The sequence below is a fragment of the Rhamphochromis sp. 'chilingali' genome, assembly GCF_963969265.1.
Source record: "Rhamphochromis sp. 'chilingali' genome assembly, chromosome: 6".
Classification (NCBI taxonomy): Eukaryota; Metazoa; Chordata; class Actinopteri; order Cichliformes; family Cichlidae; genus Rhamphochromis; species Rhamphochromis sp. 'chilingali'.
In genome coordinates, this window is record NC_137933.1 from 15,402,385 (window position 1) to 15,424,646 (window position 22,262).

The 22,262-nt window shown below is 38.4% G+C and overlaps 2 protein-coding genes across 2 annotated transcripts; one reads left to right on the plus strand and one right to left on the minus strand.

Annotated features, from left to right (window-relative positions):
- The first annotated feature begins 20 nt into the window (after nt 1-20).
- On the plus strand, nt 21-8,087 carry vegfd (vascular endothelial growth factor D). The gene is made up of 8 exons (XM_080884357.1): nt 21-910; nt 3,822-4,026; nt 4,106-4,226; nt 5,658-5,727; nt 5,860-5,987; nt 6,076-6,188; nt 7,049-7,214; nt 7,943-8,087. The coding sequence occupies exons 1-8, from the start codon at nt 797-799 to the stop codon at nt 7,959-7,961; spliced, it is 936 nt and encodes a 311-aa protein (XP_080740483.1). The 5' UTR covers nt 21-796; the 3' UTR covers nt 7,962-8,087.
- Nucleotides 8,088-16,301: 8,214 nt separating this feature from the next.
- grpr (gastrin-releasing peptide receptor) lies at nt 16,302-20,283 on the minus strand. The gene is made up of 4 exons (XM_080885521.1): nt 19,707-20,283; nt 18,367-18,718; nt 17,940-18,053; nt 16,302-17,230 (listed from the first exon to the last, which is right to left on the minus strand). Exons 1-4 carry the CDS (start codon nt 20,075-20,077, stop codon nt 16,961-16,963), a joined length of 1,107 nt encoding a protein of 368 aa, XP_080741647.1. The 5' UTR covers nt 20,078-20,283; the 3' UTR covers nt 16,302-16,960.
- Nucleotides 20,284-22,262: the final 1,979 nt, after the last annotated feature.

The window sequence follows — 22,262 nt, forward strand, 5'->3', positions numbered from 1 at the left end:
ACATGGTGTTGCTCTTTGGCTGTGTGTGGTTTGGCAGCTTCAGAAGAAAGGACATTGGTAGGGGGATTTAACAGGCAGGGGACTTGATCACTTGACAGACGGACATTAAAAAAGGGAAAACGGGAACACGAGGAACATAAAAAGCTGCACTTTGAGGCTGCAAGACCGGCAGCAGTGAAGGAAAGACAGGCATTCAAGCCTCCTGGAACTCAAGAGGCATCGAAACACCACAGCAGGAAGAAATGAAGACAGATAGTGGAGAATTTTCAATACGGATACTGTAACATAGCAGTTACAAGGAACCTAGAAGTCTGAACACAGAGGTTTTTGTTTAGTTTATCCAGCCACAGGCCTTTAAGCATATCATCGGCCTTGAATCTAAAACAGAGTGTGTTGATAAGAAGTCTTCAGGATAACCTTCATTTTCTTTTTGTCTGAGGTAATTTGCAAGGTTTAACTTGTAATAGCCTCAGCACTTAACTGGACGTCTCAACTTCTTATTAAAGCTTCAACAGGAAGAGGTGCTTGTTTTAAACACCCCCTTTCTCCATTTGGCTTGAGGGTGTCTGGGTGGCCGTGACAGGTTACGCCTGGCTCACGCACACTAGTTTTTGTCTGTAAGACCAAGAGTTTGTTTTGGACATACCTGGTCTGAGAGGACTTTGTGTTTGTGTGTGGTCTGAAGGACTCAGCTGGTCTGGGAAACCGAGTCAGAGAGGCAGCCAGCTCTAAGTGCTCTCTGCCAGCAGCATAAGGAACCAAGATCATATTGCTTCCTCAGAAAGAACGTCAAAGGATGATGATGAAGATGAAACGGACTCTGTGGAGAATTTCTTGCTTGGTGACTCTAGTGGTGGAGCTCAGCTGGATACATGTGGGCCACAGCGCACACAGGGAGGAAGCAAACAGGGTGAGTGCGGCTCGTTTGTACGTTTATGTTCTGTCTAAACTATGAAAACATGTAAAACGTCTGTGAGAAAAAGTGCAAGTTGATCTGTAACTTCAGCTGATTGAAGTGAGCCATTTCATTTTTTTTTTTTGCTGCTTCTTTCCTTCTTTCGTCCTTGTTTTTGCCTTACAAACTTATACTGCCACAGTTACTGCGATCCCATTAAATTCACATGTGAACATGTTTATTTGCAGCTGAAACCACAATTGTAAATGTGCAGCTAACATGGTAGTTACATTTGAGGGATTTTTTTAAAATAATTTAACTCTTTCTTTTTTTTACATAATTTCCTTCATCACTAGTCATTTCCACACCAAAAAATTCAGCCTCTTTTAGGTTCCCATCTTCCTTCTCTGTCCCTTCCCGTTTTTTTGTTGACGTCTTTCACATTTAAGTAGAAGCAAACCTGCCCCACCCTCCTCTTTTGTAACACTCTGATCCCATCAGAGGGTTTCGATCCATATAGCCGTCCAGAGGAAATAAACCGAGCACTGTGGAGCCCGTGACCATCCATCCTGCCGTGCCGCCACCCCTGTTATAGACCTACCATCTGGTGTCACGCTTTGACTTACACCCCACAAAAAATGGGACTGGGGAATTCCAAAATTTTAACTCAACTCTCTCCTTTCTCCTGCTTGGGTAGTTCACATCCTCTGCTCTTTAGTGTTTTACTCTATTTTAGCATGTCAACACAACAACAGAGCGCTAAAAATTGTAATCCTTTACAGGATTTACGAGGAGTGAGAAAAAAACTTGGTTGTGTTTCATAAAAGGTTACTCACATGTCTTATTCATTGTATTTTCAATTTATTCTGTCAACATCATCACTTCTGCGGTGGCATGACGTACAGCGTTTTGGTTTTGAGTCACAGCTGTTTATGGAGTTCCAAACAAAAAAAGTGTTCATGTAAGTCTGGCATATGCATGTTGGCCAACATGGGCTTAAATGGTTAACAAGGAAACCGCTTACAGGAAGCACAGTTAGGAAACTTTAAGCAGTCTTCAGAGGCAGGGAAATGTAACAAGCAAGTATTCTGTGGCAGCTGTTACTGAATTTAGTTTTATGCTCCATTTGGTTGTTTTTTAACCCAGTGCGTCTGACGCCACACTAGCAGCTCTCGAAGGATGTGCATACAGGATAGGCAGTGTTTTTGTAGAATGCTAACGGTGAAACGGCTAACATGCTAATGATCAGCATATGGGATTTTCCCAGGAAATCCTTCATTGTTCACTAAAAGTTGCTTATACCCCCATGTGACTGTCAAGATGTCGGAAGTTGAAAGTATGAAACTTTGCCAAACATGAAGTGAAAAGAATTAAGTTACTCCTATAATTTATTGGCAAAGATTCATTTTTGTTGCAGTTTTGCACCCGTATACCACTACAGGGGATTTTACATCAAAGAATCAAGATGTGCAGACTGTCACCTTTAATTCAAGGAATTTTACAAAACTTTCCTAATTAACAGACATTTTTATGAATAGTTCCCAATTTTAAGAGGCTAAAACATAACTGAATAATTGACTGACTTTGTCTAGTGGATTAAAAGAAAGTATTTCATTAAATGAAATTGAAAGACAGATCAATTTTTTTTCCGCGGCAGGCTTAGTGTTGGAGTACAGAATAAATTATAAAAATAAAATTCAAATGTCGGCTTAGTCTACATATGCATTTCGTATAAATTCAGCAAGTAGGTTGCAAATAGGTGCTCTGTTTAAGATAATAGATTTCTTCTAGTAGAACAACATTAGTTGTTGTAAAATTGTTTGCAAACAGAGGGAAAAAACCAAGTTGGTAACTTTCATCTAATATATGTTTCTTACCGATCACCAGGGAAACACAGACATTTGACACTAATGAATTACTGTAGACCCTCCTACTATTCATGCACAGAGATCAGCTGTAGTATCAGCATTCTCTGAAAAACCGAATCAGTATCTGGTGACTGAATAATCCATACCTGTTGATCTCTAATCTAGATTTGCAGCATAAATTACCATGGTGTCTAACACTGAGCTACCTTTGTAGTACAAAAAACCCAAGGTTAACCTTGAAGTTTACCTTGAAGTTACTTGAATAGGAAAAAAGTCCACAATCAATAGACTCATAAATGTAACTGCAGTGTGAATACAATGTGATGCAAACCACTGGTCACATTCAAGAACATTAAATACACAATTTGCCTTAAAACATCTACAAGAGCCTGATCAGTTCTGGTAGAAACAAAATTCTTTAGACAGATGAAACCAAGATTAACTAAGGATAATGGGAAAATTGGATTTTCTTCAGTGGCCTAGTCAACCATCTGGTTGGCAGTTAGGAAAGTCAAAACTGAAGGCAGAAAGACCCCAAAACAGGGAGAAACTGAAGGTGGCTTCAGTAAAGACCTAATGCAGCACATGATGATGTTCACAGGGTCCAGTCTTAAAGCATTCATTGACTGCAAAGGATTTTCATCCAAGTATTAAACTCAATCCTTAAATTCTAGTACTTTCGTTTTGAGCCTCTAAAAATGGTTGTAAGCCTCAAGCAGTTACTCCAAAACTTTTGTCAAACCCCTTAAACTGATGCTCCAGGTCTGCACTTCAAACACTAGTGAGGCAAAAATGAGAAAAATTAAATAAATAAATAAATAAATAAAAACAAAATAAAGGAGCTACCTGTATTTTATCTTTTAAAGCATGGTGTCTTAATTAAACTTGCTGAATAAGAAATTCCATTTATCACTGAGGTGGCTCTAATCATACTTGTGCGCTCCTCCTAATAGATCTAGTGTACCTATTTAAGCTATATAAATGCCCAGTATTGGATCGATTTAAAACCTCCATCCCAAAACAACCAAAGATCTCAAATAGAATGTCTGTCATTGCAGCAAGTAATCCAACAGTGGGAAAGGAAGGTGCGGTCGTCCTCGAGCCTGGATGAGCTGCTACGACTCGCAGACTTTCCTGACTGGAAACTGTGGAAGTGTCGACTTAGACTACAGCAGCCAGAGACCCTCACTTCTCCTCTCTCAGTGGGGTCACACCGTTCCACGCGCTTTGCTGCTGAATCCTACAGCTTGGAGATTCTTACAGGTTGATATCTACATATTTCGTGTAATGTGCAAGGCTTTATGTTTTATTTGCATTGAAACATTGCATTTTTCCTATTAAGCCATAGACGAAGAGTGGCAGCGTACACAGTGCATGCCCAGGGAAAGCTGTGTTGACGTGGCTAAGGAGCTGGGCACCGACCACTCAGTGTTCTTCAAGCCACCTTGTGTGTCTGTCCACAGGTTTGTTTAAGATGGAGCATGAATCCAGAAATGACACCAATAACAAAAGGGATCATCACCGTATACACTGAAAAAACTGAAAGGTTTTCACAGGACTTGTGTAGTTCTCATCATAGCATTTCAATCAGGTTAAGGCCTGGTCTTTGACTGCAACACTTTTCTTTTTCATCCTTTCTGTTATAGAGTTGTGCTTGCGATCATTGTCCTGTTGCATAACCCTTTTTGATCCAACTTTTAGATGTTGGACAGATCGCTTCACATTCAAATCTCTATACAGAGACAGTGTTGGGAAAGTTACTTTTAAAATGTATTCCACTACAGATTACAGAATACATGGCCCAAAATGTATTTTGTAACGTATTCTGGTACGTTACTTAATGAGAGTAACGTATTCTGAATACTTTGGATTACTTAATATATTATCATTATATTAGTATTTTACAACTACATGAATGTACTCTTGCTGTGTGATTTATTACTATTACTGAAGGTTATTCGCCTTAACAATACCAACTACATTTTTAAATCTTAATATAAAATGAGTAACAGTAGGTGGACATTAGGTAAGCCTGCACTGTTTGCAGCGATCTCGTATAGAAAACTATTCCGCGCGTATATAAAACAGGTCCGCGGCTCCGAACCATAGTAAAGGCACCTCTGGCTAATACGTTGGGTACTGTGTCGGGCTCGTAGCTGACAACTAGCTTTACTTTGTTATCTGGGTCAGCTTTGCTAGCAAGAGACAGAGAGAGAGGCGTGCTCTAACTGAACTTATTGTTTTGGAGGAAAAACAATTCATAAGGCTATGCCCTGCTAACCTACCTCAACAGCATAGCCTTATGAAACAGGAAAAGACCGCCATGTAATCCATTTATTTCAACAATTAACTGTATTCTGAATACCACCTTTTTAAATGGTAACTGTAAAGGAATACAGTTTTTATTTTGTATTTTTTTGTACATATTTTGTATTTTAAATACGTATTCTGTTACTCCCCAACACTATATAGAGAGGAGTTAATTAGACTCCAGTTCTGCAAAAATGCCTCCGTGCCTTACAGTAACTGACCTCGGACTTAGTGTCCTGAGACATCCACTCCTGGAAGGATTGGCAACAATCTTGAATGTTTTCCACTTGCGAATAATCTTTCTAGCTGTAGAATGGCAGACGTCAGATTGTTTGGAAATGGCTGTATAAACTTTCCCAGACTGATGGACACCAACAGTTGTTTCTCCAAGAACATTGCTGATGTTCTGATGCATTTACTAGCACATCCATTTCATTTTGGCAGTTTTGGTCCTCCATACCTGTTATGTTTTATGATCATTTAGACATGAAGAACTATCTTCAAACAAGAAAAATGATAGGTGCTCAGTCCGCGTACTTGGAGGTGCATACATTTCACTTTACTTGTTTTGCTGCTGCTGACAGATGTAGTGGCTGCTGCAATCAAGAGGGCGTCACCTGCAGAAACACAACTACTGAATATGTTAATAAAACTGTAAGTGATCACATCTCAGAAGACTAAGAGATTTTCTTTTCAGTTATCCTTTAATTACACCACGATTTGTCATCAGTCAGTCAGTGAAACCTGCATATTTGTGATTATGTGTGTGTATTTTTATATTATTAGGTCCTCAGTGTAATCCCATTCAAGTTTGTACCAGAACCTGTGCTAGTAAAAGTTGCGAACCATACAGAGTGCAAGTGTTTGGAGCCTGCAATAATACGACGGAACGCTCAACCTCACAGGGGCAATGGGTGAGTCTCAAACCCCACTCGTGTCTCTCAGCTGAATCTGTTTGATCTTTTGTTTTCCTCTTTTTCAAGTGATTTTGTTTGTTTGCAGCTGTGCTTTGGGCCAGCTGTCACAGGCAGAGGACTCCAAGAGACTGTGTGCCAGTGGATTCATTTGGGACTGTTCGTCTGAAAGATGCATACCTTACCCTTCCAGTACACCGGGTATGCAAACATGTTCCTGTCGTTTCAAATAGTTCCATTGTTAGGATCAAATGTGTGGCTGTGAGCAACAGACGGGACTGGCATGAGATCCCACCTTACAAGGTCTAATTCTCTGTTTGTGTGAACTAGTACTTCAACATCGAATCTAAAAAACTTGGGACACTGTAAAATGCAAATAAAGGCAGAATGTGATGATTTGCAAATTTTCCAAACCCATATTTTCACAGCACAGACAACCTATCAAATGTTTAAACTGAGAACAACTTTTAAACATACATAAAATACATAAATACATAAAAAGTTTAAATTATTTTGAAATTGATGCAGTAGCACATCACAAAAAAATGGGAACGCAACCATGTCTGTTTAGCGTCCACTCTTCTTTTAACAACAATCTGCAAAGGTCATTAAAGTGATGAGTTCAGCTGATGGATATTTGGGAGAGGAATGATGTCAATGGGAGCATATGTGGATCTTAAAAGTACATTTCAGATGTGCAAACTGACAATTCCTGAGGCACTAATGCACAGATACACCAGCAGAGATGGAGGCTTTTGAAATGAGCACTGATAACAATCCGGATGGATTAGCTAATATTTTCTTAAAATAACTCATTTTTAAACTCAGTTTAAATATTTGATATATTTTCTGTGCTCTTTTGTGAGTAAAATCTGGGTTATTTATTATTAAGATTTTATTTACATTTTACACATAATTCCAGTTTTTTAAATCAAAGTTGTAAATTCATTTTTCAGCAAGGTGATTATCAAAGTATAACCCTGTGACAATACAGTGATTCAGCTAATTGTGTCGTACTTTGCTTGTGCTCTAAAATTACCTCATTATTTTGTCTTTCTTAGAGCTTCCGCTCAGTTCGTGGATGCCAGATTGTGAGATAGACGTGGAACGCTGTGACTGTCTTCCTAGAACTGAGCCAACACTCCAGTCAAGAACCTCCCATCGCTGTCAAGTGAACTCCTCTATCTGTGCCCACAAGCATCAACGCTTTGACGAGGCATCATGCAGGTAGACCAGGGAGGGACCTTAACAGTATGCAAATTAGTCTGGGACATCTCTGTTCAGGTTTTATCTATAAGGGAAGTTATCAACAGGCACTCATGGGAGAATTTAGCCTCCCAGAAAGCTTCATTGGATAATAATTTTACATTTCAGTCACAGTTTCCTTGGGTTCAGGCAATAAAAATAATTGGTTTGGGGAATGATTATGGTTTGGTTTAAAATGGCCCGTTTGATTAGATCTTATTGGGAATTGCTTACAGAAAACCTTGAGGGCGAATGTACTTACTGCTAACCAAAATGCTTCTGTTCAGCAAAAAGTATCCCCCCATTTTCCAGCAAGCGAGCAGATTCACATCGGCAGCAGCCATCTTTATCACTGCCACAGTGATTAGCCCAGTATGGGCAAAGATGGGTGAGAGTTTGTTTGAGCTGAAATGATGTGCCACAGCAAATGGCACATGTCTCCAAGGCTTGTCTGACTAATGATGGGTTTTTCAGATATACTAATCTGCAATGGAAAGTATCATTACACATATAACAAGCCAGTCTCCAAACAGAAAATACAGAAATTTTGAGATGAAGATGACTAAAACACAAGAGAGATACTGTATAAAGTAAAATGTTATTCCTAGCAGCTATTTATGCAGGATGAATGTCAACATCCACTCCTGCTGAGTGCAGGTTCATGCAGGGTGAAGGAGGCGTGAACTAAACGACTCCTCTTGTCTTCACAGATGCAGATGGCCCAAGTAGACGTCCACTGTGGAATAAACTACAACGACCTTCCCTCCAAGGATGTTTGGAGGCAGAGAAAAAAGACTTATAATTTATTTACAGTCCTATTTATGCAGATCACTTTAACTAATTATATTAGCTCACATGACCATGTTAATTGATGTTTAACATGCTTAATTTTGTTTTAATCAATGTGTAAAATTGAAGATTTGTACATTTGTTTTATGCACTGAATAGTTTATATTAAAAGACTATTTTTATAATTTGAACTTAATGTTTGGACTGTTTCATAAGTAACTAAAAAGTGTTTTGTTCCTTTTAGGTACTGGTTAATTTTCCCTATTGAAAATAAAGACTGATATAACCAGGAATTACAAGTTGCCCCAGCGAAATAAGACAACCTCAGCTTGTCTTAGATATCTATTTGAAATGTTTTTTAAACATGTCACTCTTAAAAAATGCAGTCATACAGTCAGCAACACCCACTGAGTCAAGGGTTGTTATTTCAGATGCATGTTTAAATCCCGACTATCTTGTTCCTTTGACTTTAGTTCATGTTTTTAAATATTTTTAAATATTCAGTCAAAAATAATTAATTAAAAAAATATTTTGTGTTAATTTTTTGTTTTAATGTCAGCATAGCCATGTATTAATCTGTAAAATAAAACAGAAAGCATTTGTCACATAGTGTGGGAAATGTAAATTGTGACTGCTGAACCCTGTAATTAGTGAAATGCAGGGCCCCTGCATGATGACCCAAGAAGTTTCAAACTTAAACGCACATGAATATGTTTGGCCTGTGAGTTCAAAAGCCCTTCTCTTAACTGCTATAACACAGTGGTTCCCAAAAGCATCACTACTTCCACATCTAATTGTCTGTAATGGAGGTGGAGTAAACCGGATCCACCTTGGCAAAACACTGATCCTGCCAATATTTGTTCGCTCGGTTCAAATCACAGACAAACAGTATCCCACAGTTGTTTTTAAACCCATTTTGCACAGAGAGACATTTTTTGAAAAATATATTGATAACAATGTTGAATATTCTTACACAGTCAAAACAAAACAAAAACAACTATACGTAAAATAATTAAAGATGTTTGTTTTTCTGCTTTTTCAAAAAAGGTAGTGGTTTATTTAATTGCAACCTGTACTCTATTGCAGTTAACTTTTATTTTTTTAATTGTTTACAAAAGGTTTGAGGTGTGGAATAAACTGCAATGGAGTTTGAAAACAAAATATGGGTGTGTGTGGTTGGAGGACGTGGGGGGCCTAGCAAAAAAGGTTTGGGAACCACTGCTATAACATAGCTTGCCAGTTTGACATCATACAGTGAGGATTATATCAGGAGTTTATGTTTTTGCAAATGCATTTTTGAATGAGCCCTTGGTTATACTCCTCTGACAGCCAAGTCTGCTGCTCCATGAGTTCAAGTCCTTGATGCTATTCATTTGCCAATAACTCGTGTAAATATATCGATTAAATTCAAGACATCAAAGCAGAATGCTGGATGTATATGGACCTGCCACCAACAGCAAAATGCACATTCATAAGAAAGACAAGCTTCTGAGCAGTAGTTGAATATAAACACAAAGGTCAGGCTTAAAAAAGAAAACTGCAACTGAAAAAAAGAAAGCAATATTCCCAGGAACGTCAGTGGCAGCAGACGTACAGATTCAAAGACACCTGCTAGTGCTAAAACTGGGAGCTGTGCTTCACCCAGCCCTGATAAAAAGCAGGTGTTTCCCTCCTTATTAAAATCTGCAGATTCTGTCAAGCACAGAGCAACAGCGTGTAATCCAGTAGTCATTTCATTTAAGCAGTGCTGTGCCCTGTTTGGCTGTTTGCAGATCTTTTGAGGTTTTATGATCTGCTGCTCATATTACATTGTATTTAATCCCATCAGATAGAGAAAATTCAAGGAACACTTTGGTGCACAGAGCCATTGATGGTGAATTTATTCTTTAATTAGTGCGATTAACTGTGAAAGATGCGGCATGTTTTAAGGAGGTAAGTGAGTCATACTGATTTTAAAGATAAGATATCCCCTTTTCTACTGGAAAGAGTACTCTTGCATTGTCAGCTATGGAGATTTCAATAAGCTGAGCTGTGGGCAAAAGGTGAGAAAGTACCCTATCTGCATGAAGTGATGAACAAAATATTTGACTTCAGCATAAAAATGTCCCAAGCAGGAGAATTTAACATGATAATACCCACTGAATGAAGACTTCCTGGTCCTGGTTCTTCTTGGTACCTGGCGAACATGTTAAATTACTCTACAGCATAGGTGTCAAACTCTGGCCCGCGGGCCAAATTTGGCCCGCAGCTGGCCTACTGGTATTATACAGCTAATATATATATTGTTTAGTATTAAGCTTTGCTTGTTCCATATTCAGTTTTCCAGCAAAACTTATTTGAGTCCATAAGAAAAGATTCATTCTTATATCTGGAGAAGTTTTTCAATAAATATTACTGTTAGCCCGCGACTTTGTTCCAGTTTTGAATTTTGGCCCACTGTGTATTTGAGTTTGACACCCCTGCTCTACAGCGTACATCGGAAGCATTTGCACGGATGAAACATGACATAATCAGAATCTGCATATCAGTGGAAGATTGATTCAAAAGCAAGCCTTGGAATCTTTGCTTATAAGTAGAGACTGCCAAGGCACTCTTACCCTGCTGACATGCTGTGCCACTGCTTAGAGCAGTAAGACCATTTGGAGCCACAGCACATATTTCACATAAGAAAAATCACACAGCACACCACCAAACCAAAATGTCACAAAAAACGAATTGATAATTTTTCCCCACGCACCAGACATAGTGGAGTTGGCTCGGTTTGTCCCCAGTATACCTTTTTTGCTTTCTTCTGACCACTATGCTAGGGCCTTCATATGGGTTCTCCAGGATCCAGCTCAGACTGACTACTCTTTCTTTTCAAATGTTTATCTATTGCTAATAGGTTTTGTAACACAGTATGACTATTATGTAATTTCTTCTTTATCTTCTTCTTTTTTACTGGAAGCTGGCAACCCATTTAATTAAAGCAGGTAGTTGTACTGCCCTCTAGTGGAAAAGAATGTAATTGTTCTACCCGTTACGCTGATTGCTTAGAGTACTAACCAGGTGGATCCAGATAATCTTCCACGGCGCACCTATGTTCCAGGGCACAGTAGTTGGGATACACTGACTTAGAGGATAAAATGAATGTATTAAAGGGCGTTTCTGGAAAGAAAACCCAATGCTGTCTCCAGGAAACCTGAAGCTTGTTTTCTAACGAAGCAAGAACAAGAACTTCACTTCAAAACAGCTTTTTTGTGTCCTTGAGCAGCTGCTGAGACAACAGCTCAATAACTGCACTTGAAAAAAGGTTGTTCATTCACAACCCCAATGCAAACTGACAGCTTAATCAATTTTGCAAAGAATGAGGTGATTGCTCATGTGCTATGTGTTAGAGGCCTGTCCTCACTCGAGACTGAAACTGCTGCATCTACTGAATGCTGGTTTGGGGAAAGTGAATTTAACTGCAAAAAATAATAATTAGATAACCTTGTAGAAATTTACCCGTGACATCCATTTTTCCATTGTTGATGACTGTCATATAAATAAACATCTCCATTTGTGTGATATTTGACATACTGTCTGTTATCTGACGTCCTATATATGTGCATCCAGATAACCTCCATCATCTCTAACAGTGTTTAAATTAATCAGACAGAAAACAAACACAACTTCTCATTTGTAAATGTGGTTATTTATGTGTTACTGTTGTTGTTCAGCGGATGTATTGATTTTCAGTCGTGCACACCAGTTTTGTCTCCTACATGTTTTAGGCAGCATCAGAATTGATTTTGCACTCATCACAAAGAGTCAAAATGCCACGATGTTTGAATGTCATCGCGTCTCACAGTTCAGGGAAACAAATTCATAAAGGTCAGTTCAGCTACACAGAGTTTTGTCTCCCCCTTGCTGCAGAATTTGAGCGATGACTTTTTCCTCACTCATCTGTTTGAATTGCAGAGAAACATAATTGGAAACAGCTATTTTTGCACTTTTACAAGCAAGCATTAATTCACCAATTTTCTGCTAACTGAATCTATTAAAATCCATTAATTCTTACTTCTCGAAAATATTAAATGGATATGAGAGAAGTGTAGAAATTTCATATCATGAAGAACTTAAAGCTACAACACTGAAAAAATGACAGTGATGATTTCATTTTGACTAAAATGATGTGAATATTTTGTGTGACATTATTATGCATTATTTTATCTGAAATTTGAGCAGATTTCTTGAACTAATTCAAACTTCTATCTTCTGTTCTTCCAATCCTGTCCAACATTTTGGGCACAACAACCACTTATGTAAAAGATTGAATGTGTAAGTATTCATTGTAGCAATGCTGAACTACAGTATTCTTTAAACATACTCATTTCAATTATACCTAAAATTAACTTTTAAACTCAAATAAAATTTATTTTTAAAAAAAAAACTAAATTTAGGGTCTAAGGAGAAAAAAACGAGTTAGCTGGTCAGAAACAGGTGCACTGCAAAATCTATTTGAAAAACTAAGTACAATTTGCCTAAGGTGACTAAGTTAGATCAACTTATTCATTTTAGGGATGTCAGTTTATTCAATCTCTTATCTTACCTGAAGCTCAAGGTGTTCAGCCATATATAAGACTCACATCACCGGCCAAAAGAAGGGATTGGTGCTACATCATTGACTCCCTGAGGTGAACAAAGTGAAAATGACTAAATAAAGCGCTGTTGTTTAAAAGATTCAAGATTCAAGATATGGTGCATTAAGTGGAAATAATCTGTAATTTTGTTACAGTGTAGCACATTGTTGAACAGAGAAAGGTTTTTGCTTCTGCATGAATGATCTTTCTTTCAGAGAGTCGGAGCTTCACAGTATTTCTTCATTTCTTTAACCTTTTCATTAATTTACTGGGTCCGATACAGTACAGAGGTGAGCAGTAGACATTGTGATATTTTAAAAGTTAAGTCACATTTTAAAGATTGGTTACTGGATTTGTGTCACTGATCAATCAGTCAACTATCAGGTAAAAATGTACATGGAATTTGAAAATGTGTCACTCTTTTGTTACAGGAGGACTAAAGGAGTGAGTTCATCAGACACAGTTCATGTTAAAGGATACTGACATCAAGTCAGACAAAAAGGAAACATGATGACATTTGACAGTTTTCACATGTCAAATGCTTGTCTTCTAACACTTAACTATAACAAGGTGGCCAGCCACATAGATCGATACAGATTTCAGTAAACGGATGTCACACCTACACAAACGCAGACCTTGAAGCTGAGTGAAAAGTGTGACGAGTTCAGGAGAACTCAAAGTGTTCTTCAGGCTCTGTTCATAAATCGACACTCTTAAAACAAAAGAAGAAGAGGAAGATGGAAAAATGAAAAGAAAAAATATAAGTTAGCTTGAGAATGAGTTGTCACTAGATCACAGTAGTAGTGCGCAAACACTACATCAGACCTGTTACCACTGATACTGTGATGAGACTTCAGTAAAGAGTAGATGAATAAGCAGATGCATCTCTCCTTTGTCTTTTCCTATTTCTTAAGGACATGACTTTCAGATACTGTTCATCTGCTGCAGATAGTTTTTCAGGCCTTACCATTCTTCTTTTCCCCTCCATTTGCCTATTTCCTTAAAGTTTTTATGAACATGCTGCAAGCTATGATGGGATATGCCAAGTCTTCAGATAATAGCACTTTGATGCCTTTTTATGCTTGAATAATTCATAGGTCGGTGTTAAGTGGCTTAAGAAACAAACAACAAAACCTTCGGTCATATACAAGGACGAGAATTAAAATGAGTGAAAAATCAGCCAAAACTTCGAAAGACTTTCCGAAAGCCTAGAGAACGATTGCTCGAGATCATTTTTTAAAAAGCTGCAAGAAAGTGTGACTCTTTGAAAGCAAAATATAAGGCAATGAGACATACTTTTTGCACAGGCATGTATGAGGAGGACAGACGTGACCGTGCAGATGACGAAAAGAGCATTCAGAGGTGGTTAATTTGCCAAAATAAACTTTTCACTAAACTATTATAAACTGTTTATTAAAGCATGTCTCGATGTGGTCAGCATCTTGGGAGAGCCATGCACACTAAAACACCAAGATTCATATTTTCAGGCTTGAAAAAACCATGTGAAAATTTAACTGCAGTTAGATTTTTTTTAAGCTTGTAAACCCAGTTTTTCTACATTCAGTGAGAACAGGAGTGAGAGCCAGTGGTTGAATTACAGTTAAAATTTGTACCAAGTTAATTGAATTGCATTACTTAAACTTAACCAGAGTGCAGCGGTAACTAAAAAATGAACAGAAATCATTTGATGGTGAAGAAAACCCCTTGTAAGACTGCACAGCTCATTAAGATGCAGGCTGTTCTGCAGGATTTAGATGTACATTTCCAGATGAACAATCAACAGAAACAAAGCTAACAGAGTAAAAACCGCAGGGAAAAAAACAGGAACAGGAACAGCTCATGGCCCAGACCATGCCTCCTTATCTGCCAAACATGGTGGTCTATTTACACTTTGGACACATTGTATACAGCTGCAAATGGAACAGACACGCTGGAATTTATTGATAATTTCACTGCTTACAGAAGCAGCAAGTCAAACAGCAACAGAGGAACAGGAGGAGATGCTGGGAAGACATCTCACCATTTGGCAGAACATTTAACATACAACAAATAACCCGAGAGCTTTTTAGGGGAGCCTCCAGATCGTAAATGAAAGTGTGTGTGCGGATTTGGTCTGTATCTGACTTTATTTAACTGTTAAAGTTAATAACCTATTTACATTTGAGACTCTTCATCGAATGAGCCTGTCTGTACAGATGACATGTTAAGTAGGGGGTTAAGACCATGCAGGACAGAAATTTGGCAAAGTGCTCAAACCACAACTAAACAAACACTACCCAAACTGAATTATGCACACAAGTATTACAACTACAGGCAACATCTTCTCCCACTGTGAAACACCAAATTAGGACATTGGGATGTGACATGCTGATGGTAAATCTAGTTATGTGACAGTACAGAATAATCATGGCCAGTGAGCATGCTGGCGTAGAAAATATGTAGCATATACAGGGTCAACAGGACTAAGGGCTCTGGTTTTGAATGAGTTTTATCCTGTTGTAAGAGAAAAGTGATCAATACATGATAGTCTGACAAATTATATGACGTTTTCGAAATTTAACTTGCCCAAGAAATGCATTTAAATGCAAAATTACATAACAAAAATATCGCTGTGGCTTGTGCTGCCAAATACCACAGGTGTGGATTTACATTCACTGTTTACTACTCACGATGCCAACTGAGGCAGTTAATATTTAAAATACATTTCTGAGGGTGAGCATCACAGCTGTATTTGGTTTTGGTCAAAGTTTTACATATAAATCAGTGGGGCTGCATACGGATTACATAGGATAAGCTTATTTTTAAAAACAAAATAATAGCAAATGCATACAATACTGTTGAATGTGTCAACGTTTCAATAGCTGTTTTCCCGTTTGTGGTACAGTGGTTAAAACATGTACGGTAGCTAACACACAAAAGATCCCTGGTTCAAACCAGGAGGAGACGCAAACAACCTCGGGGAGTCACAAGCTAGTATACTTCTACTACCAGACTCAAGCCTGGATAAATGGTCTGCTTCATTCCCTTTGGGAATTAAAGCTTGAGATATTTCTCAAGAAGCAGAACATTTATCCAGGCTTGAGGTTTTTCTCACCTTCTTGTTTCCTTTGGGAAATAAGGCAGAAGACAAAAGTACCAGATATATCCAATTACACAGTGCTGGTGTTGTTTCTAATTCATCATATTAATTAAAATGATTGGCCAACTAATCAGTCATGTTGCTGATGACACAGCAACATGAAACAAGGGAAATAAGAGAGAGAGGAAAAAACTCTTTTGTTCCTCTCCTCTATATAAAAAAGCAAGTCCACTAAGTCTGTAGGAAATGAAAAGGTCACATTTTCACTAGGGACCGTTTCTTTGTCATTAAAAGAACAGGACACTGTTGAATTATTAGTTCAAGATTTGCTTTTGTTGAATTCTGGTGTCTTTAAGCTAAATTTGCCCACGTATTCTCCTTTTCAGTTTTTCATTTCCACTGTCACCAAGTGTTTGCTCACAGGAGCTAAACTGATTGTTGGGGTTTTCCTTCTAGTATTGCAGGGTCGTTACCCAGCAATGCAAACCGCTTTGAGATGTTGTACTGTTGTGAATTGGCCCTGTAAAATTAAAAATGAGTTGCACTGAATAACTGTTCGCTTCCTATAACAGTTATAGAAAACATTAATATATTGTGTAAATTTCTTATTTAAGGAAAATGATTATCCTACGGTGGCCCTGAGAGGCCAAACGGACTGCAACTTACGAAAACACCAGCAATAAGAAAAACGCTGCAAAAGCACACAAAACACAACGGAAATAGGAAAAAACAGATTTCCAAAAGCACAAGGGAAGTGTTTCTGGGGAGACAATAACCCAACAGACCAGTTGCAGGAACCAAAATATGCTAAGAATTGCACTGGGAGACACTTAAAAGAAGTGAAGGATTTATCAGTTTTGTGAGGAAAGAAAATATGAGAGGTAAGGGTGTTAGCCTAACTATTAGCCTAAAAATCCGTCATCAGTATTATATGAATCATGATAAAACACACCTACCATGTTTTGGGTTCCTGCAACTGGTCCGTCGGTTTATTGTCTCCCCAGAAACACTTTCCTTGTGTTTTTTTCTATTTCTGTTGTGTTTTTTGTGACAGTTAACAGTTAACAAAGACAAATATTACACACCGCAAAAGATTCAAGGACATCAACAAAAGATTGATTGAATTGACTGTGTAGATGTGTAATGTTTTTCGAGAAGACATCACTCTTTGGGCTTATTGTATCATGTGGAGAACTGAAACCACAAGAAAACCACACAAACATATGCTACATGCATGATGCAGTTCACTTTCACGCTCACACACAGTCCTCCTGTCCGAGCTGCCTACCATTAATGACAGTCATAGAGTGATTTGAGCTGCGGACAGAAGTCACACGTGTACTGTAATGTATCGGGCTCTGTGAGTGTTTGATGATGATGCGACAGCAACAGCACAGGTGCTGGTTGAACTGCTTCTTGAAGGACTTGCTCAGCAGATAGAGGGCAAAGGGGTTCAGGCAGGAGTTGGTGAAGGCCAGGATACGAGCTACAACGCTGCAGACGAAATGAAGCAACGAGGTGTCCACCTGGCAGGCGAGAAAGAGATTAAAAGATTAGATTTGAGGTATCTAAAAATATTTTTTAAAAAACCTAAATTCATCTGACTTGACTCTTTTTAAAAAGATCTACTTTATGTGAGCCAACAGGAACAGATTTCTCATACACTCCAAAACAACAATTTCTATTTAAATAGCATATTTTAAATCAAAAAGCGCTGACGGCATTTTCAGATCAGGGATGGAACCAAAATTAATAAATCAATGGATATATCAGATAACTTTGTGCAGAATAGATTTTTTTTAAAGTTGAGATATGTTCCACTTACAATACACAAAAAGACAGAAACAAATAAACTGATTTGCACTGTTACAACTCATCCACCTAACACACAGTGTGTTAGATGGATGAGTTGTAACAGTGCAAATACTGCAATAGCTACACTCGTTTTGCACGATAGATAGATAGATAGATAGATAGATAGATAGATAGATAGATAGATAGATAGATAGATAGATAGATAGATAGATAGATAGATAGATAGATAGATAGATAGATAGATAGATAGATAGATAGATAGATAGATAGATAGATAGATAGATAGATATTTCTTACTTCTTGTATTGTCTATTTTTGTTACTGTTTGTACTGGAGCACTGTAACCAACAATATTTCTCCTAGGGATCAATAAAGTATTCTGATTCTGATAAAAAAATAATAATAATAATATTTGCCTACCTGGGAGTAGTGATAGGAGCGGTATAAGTATATAACGTGACTGGGTAGCCAGCATAGTGCAAACAGACCAACAAACACCAGCACTGTCTTGGCCAAGCGTTTTCTTGATTCAATCTGCTGTTCACATACAAAAAACAAAATGTTTAGATTAATTCAGATTTTGAGGACCATAACAAACATTTACAGGGGAAATATATGGTACATTTTAAAAGACTACAAACATGGTGGAAATACATTTTTTTCCAGTATGGAGAATTATTCCCCTAATTTTTTGTTTTGACTGTTTTTGTTTCCTTGGTAGCATAATAAAGACAAGAGACAAGCAACGATCATTTTTAAGTTGACAGTAAATTTCTAGTGGGGATTCATGTCATAAGAATAACCTAAACTGATCTATAGCTTGCCAAGTAACAAATTTAACACTAGCCTGTCGTCTTGCATGCACATTTCCCTCCACTGGCAGGTTGCAGGTGCTCCTCATCAGGCTCTGAGCCATGAAACTGTAGTACACAGATATGACCAGCAGTGGTATTATGTAGAAAATGAGGAAAGAGGCCATGGAGTGAATCTGAGGGTGCAGTTCAACTCCATGGGGATAAGGAGCACAGGTAACAAAACTTTCATTAGTGGAGGTGATGTTGAAGGTGTGGAGGTCAGAGAACACAGCCTCAGGTATTGCCAGGATCAGGGACAAGACCCAGATAAGCAATGCTTGCAGGACAATGCTGGTAGTGGAGGTTGATGTTTGAACATCCAAGGGTCTTACAATGGCCCTGTACCTAAAAGACACAGACAGAGGTAAATTAAACACACACACATGCATGCGCAGTTAGACAAGGAGACAAAGAGACCTTGTGTGTTCTGTAGAGGCATGCAAGGCAGTCAGTGCTTTCTAAGTGAAATCTAAAAGTAGACATTAATTAAACCTACCACATCCTTGCATCTAAAACAGGGTTTTGTCCCATAAAGGATCTCCCATTGCCTGTTTCCATCAAAGTACGTTTCACGTTATTTCCATCTTATTGACCAGTGTTCCTTAATAGTGACTGACTCAGACCAGTTTGGAATCTACAGCTTCTGTTGTTTTCAAAGGTGTGTTCCTGTCCCATTAACAGTCTGGAGCTGGGAAAACTCAGAGGTCAGCAGCTTTTTGTGAACAAACTTTCTATGTAAAATCCTTTAACATTGTTTATTTAGAGAGGAGTGGAGAAAAGAGGTCTAGGAAATGTGCAGCAAAATGAATTGATTGTCCTCGCATACTTACATTCAAACATGTAAACAATCGTGTTTCTTGTCAAAGATATGTTTAAGGTATTTTTTTCCTCTATCAGGTTTAGGATTGCATTATAGGCTATTCAGATAACAAACTCTTGAAGCACAGGATGCACAGGAACATTATAGGTGCAGCATTTATGTTTTTCACCAAAAGCCAAAACTTAGAACATCTTTTAATTGCTTTACGAAGCTGTACCAGTGACTGTTATATATAATAGCAATAGTTTCCTAATTCTAACTAATACATTTATAACAAATAATTATGATTGTGTAGCTATTGATTGCATTTATAGCCTTACACGTGGCAACAGACCAGAGCAGAAGCTCTGTCATGCGTAATTTTCCGAGGATCGATACACAGGTAAATATCTACTTAGACATTAAGTTTTTACGTCCTGTGGTTTCAATAGAAGACATACAGTCGTTTAACTTCTTTATGGATGCTGCTTTAAGTTATCCTAGTTATGATGAGTTACACTGGTAAAAACCTACCTGTCAGCGGACAGGGCTGTGAGAGTGAACACAGAAACCCCAACCGAGGTGAGCTGGATGAAGGGGATGACTTTACAGCCCAGTCTGCCGAACAGCCACTCCTCTGACAGGTAGCGGCTGGCATCCACCGGAGCGCAGGTCACCAGCAGTAAAACATCCCCGAGCGCAAGACTCGACATGAAGAGATTCGGCACATTTCGGACGGATTTGGCAGAGTAAAACGTCTTGATGAGTGTGATGTTGCCGATTAGCCCCAACACAATGATTACACCGTAAACAGAAGCGATGGCTACACCGGTGTACAACATCGTCTGCGCCGGGGTTGGAGGAGAAATGAGGCTGCGCGACGCGTTTGTATGCTGATGCTCCATCTCCCCCACCGTCAAGCCAACGGACTGTTCCAGAGATAATTTGGGATAAATGTTTAAACTCTGAGATATGACAACACGTCCTTTCAGGGTTTCCAAAAAATAAAACAACTGGAGAAGTTATAGTGATATTTTGATGACGTGTGCAGGTCTCAAGCGGCCACCCGGTGCGCTTAGCGGAACTCAAAGTGCACCAATAAAGAGCAATCAATAAGTGTGTCAGTGGTATTTGATTTTAGAGAGAAAGCCTGAAAATGAAACACACAAAAGAAGCAAAAAAAAAAAAAAAAATCTATTATTTCACAGTTACATTTTTCTCTAAAGGTGGATCAAACTAGAAAGACGTTTTATAATTGTATAACTTTAAGTATCACTAAAATAGTCTTGTCTATGTATTTACTTTATGAAGCACGGAGGGTATGTACTGTAGAAAACATGTAAACAAAGGTCATATTAAGTCTGTTTTTACACTATAGATAGATAGATAGATAGATAGATAGATAGATAGATAGATAGATAGATAGATAGATAGATAGATAGATAGATAGAAAATGTTTTTGTATGTTTGTCACACTAAAATGATCTTCAATTACATTTTGATATTAACAAAGAAAACACAAGTAGACACAAAATTGGTGTTGTTCCCAGACCATCATGAAAATGTTGTTCCAGGTTCAACGTTGCAAGTGACCAATCACATTGTTGTGACGTTATTCCTTTGCCATTCGTGCATTTATGAAATTCCAATGTTGCAAGGACAATATCAATTCTGCTTACTGTTTATTAAAGGGTTACGGTTAGGGTTAGGGTCAGGGTCCGTTGATCGGCGGACAGAGGCGGTTTCACGCAGTTTAAGTACAGTTTTTTGTTTTACGCCGGTTTTCCCCGAAGTCGCAAAAGTATGACGTCACAACATTCTGATTGGTCACTTGCAATGTTGATCCTGGAACAACATTTAGTATGATGATCTGGGAACAACACCAACAGGAGGATATCAGATCAACCAAAATGCTATCCCACCCACACCCCACCTCCTCCCTTATTACGACATGAATTAACTTTTGTGTATCACATCTTTGGAAAGCTGAGTTTAATTTCTTTAGCCACACCCAGGCCTGATAACTGCCACACCTGTTCAAACAAGAAAACATTAAATAGGACCTGCCTGGAAAGTAGAGTTGACCAAAAGATCCTCAAAAGCCAGACACTTGTCAGGAACAAGTGAGAAACAAAGTAACTCAGATCTTTCCCTCTTGAAAAGGTTATAAAGCCATTTCTAAAGCTGGGACTCCAGCGAACCACAGTGAGGGCCATTATCCACACATGGAGAAAACCTGGAACAGCGGTGGACCTTCCCATGACTGGATGGCCAACCAAAATTGCTCCATCAACTACTCATCCAAGAGGTTTTTGACCTCAAGCTGAAGCGCACTTGGGTTCTGCAGAGGGACAATGATCCCAAACACACCAGCAAGGCCACCTCTGAATAGCTTAAGAAAAACAAAATGAAGATGTTGGAGTGGCCTAGCTAAAGTCCTGCACTGAATCAGATTAAGATGCTTTAGCACCGCCTTAAAAAGGTGGCTCATGCTTGAAAACCCTCCAATGTGGCTGAATTACAACAATTCTATAAAGATGAGTGGGCCAAAATTCCTCCACAGCACTATAAAACACTGCCAGAACACTGCCAGATATTGCAAACACTTGATTGCAGGTCTTGCTGCCAAAGGTGGCTCAACCATTTATTAGGTTTATGGGGAAATCATTTTTTCACACAGGGATATTTAGGTTTGGATTTTTTTTCTCCCTAAACATTTTCATTTAGAAACTGCATATTGTGTTTACTTGTGTTATCTTTGTCTAATATTTACATGTTTCTTGATAATCAGAAACATTTAAGTGTGACAAATATAGAAAAAAGGAAATCAGGAAGTGGGCAAACACATTTTCCCACCACTGTGTGCATATAGATCGGGAGAGAGGGAGAAATGTCATACAGCCAAACTGTTTGACAGGCATAAAAATGTATTTTGGTACCAACAAAAGATCGGCTGAAAAATCTGACAACTTGACATGGTGTGCAGTCTGTGCTTAAAAAGAATGAAGAAACTGGACAAGTGGAGGAGAAAGGTGGCAGGTCTAAAAAAAGAAAATCCAGCATCGAGCTGCATCAGGCTGTTCAGTTGAT

Coding starts and splice junctions, on each gene's coding strand:
- vegfd (XM_080884357.1), top strand. CDS start 797: ATGATGATGAAGATGAAACGGACTCTGTGGAGAATTTCTTGCTTGGTG. Junction 4,227..5,657: donor CCTTGTGTGTCTGTCCACAG/GTTTGTTTAAGA, acceptor TGCTGCTGACAG/ATGTAGTGGCTGCTGCAATC. Junction 6,189..7,048: donor TTACCCTTCCAGTACACCGG/GTATGCAAACAT, acceptor TGTCTTTCTTAG/AGCTTCCGCTCAGTTCGTGG.
- grpr (XM_080885521.1), bottom strand. CDS start 20,077: ATGGAGCATCAGCATACAAACGCGTCGCGCAGCCTCATTTCTCCTCCA. Junction 18,054..18,366: donor ATGTGCATGCAAGACGACAG/GCTAGTGTTAAA, acceptor TGTGAACAGCAG/ATTGAATCAAGAAAACGCTT. Junction 17,231..17,939: donor GCTCCTATCACTACTCCCAG/GTAGGCAAATAT, acceptor CTCGCCTGCCAG/GTGGACACCTCGTTGCTTCA.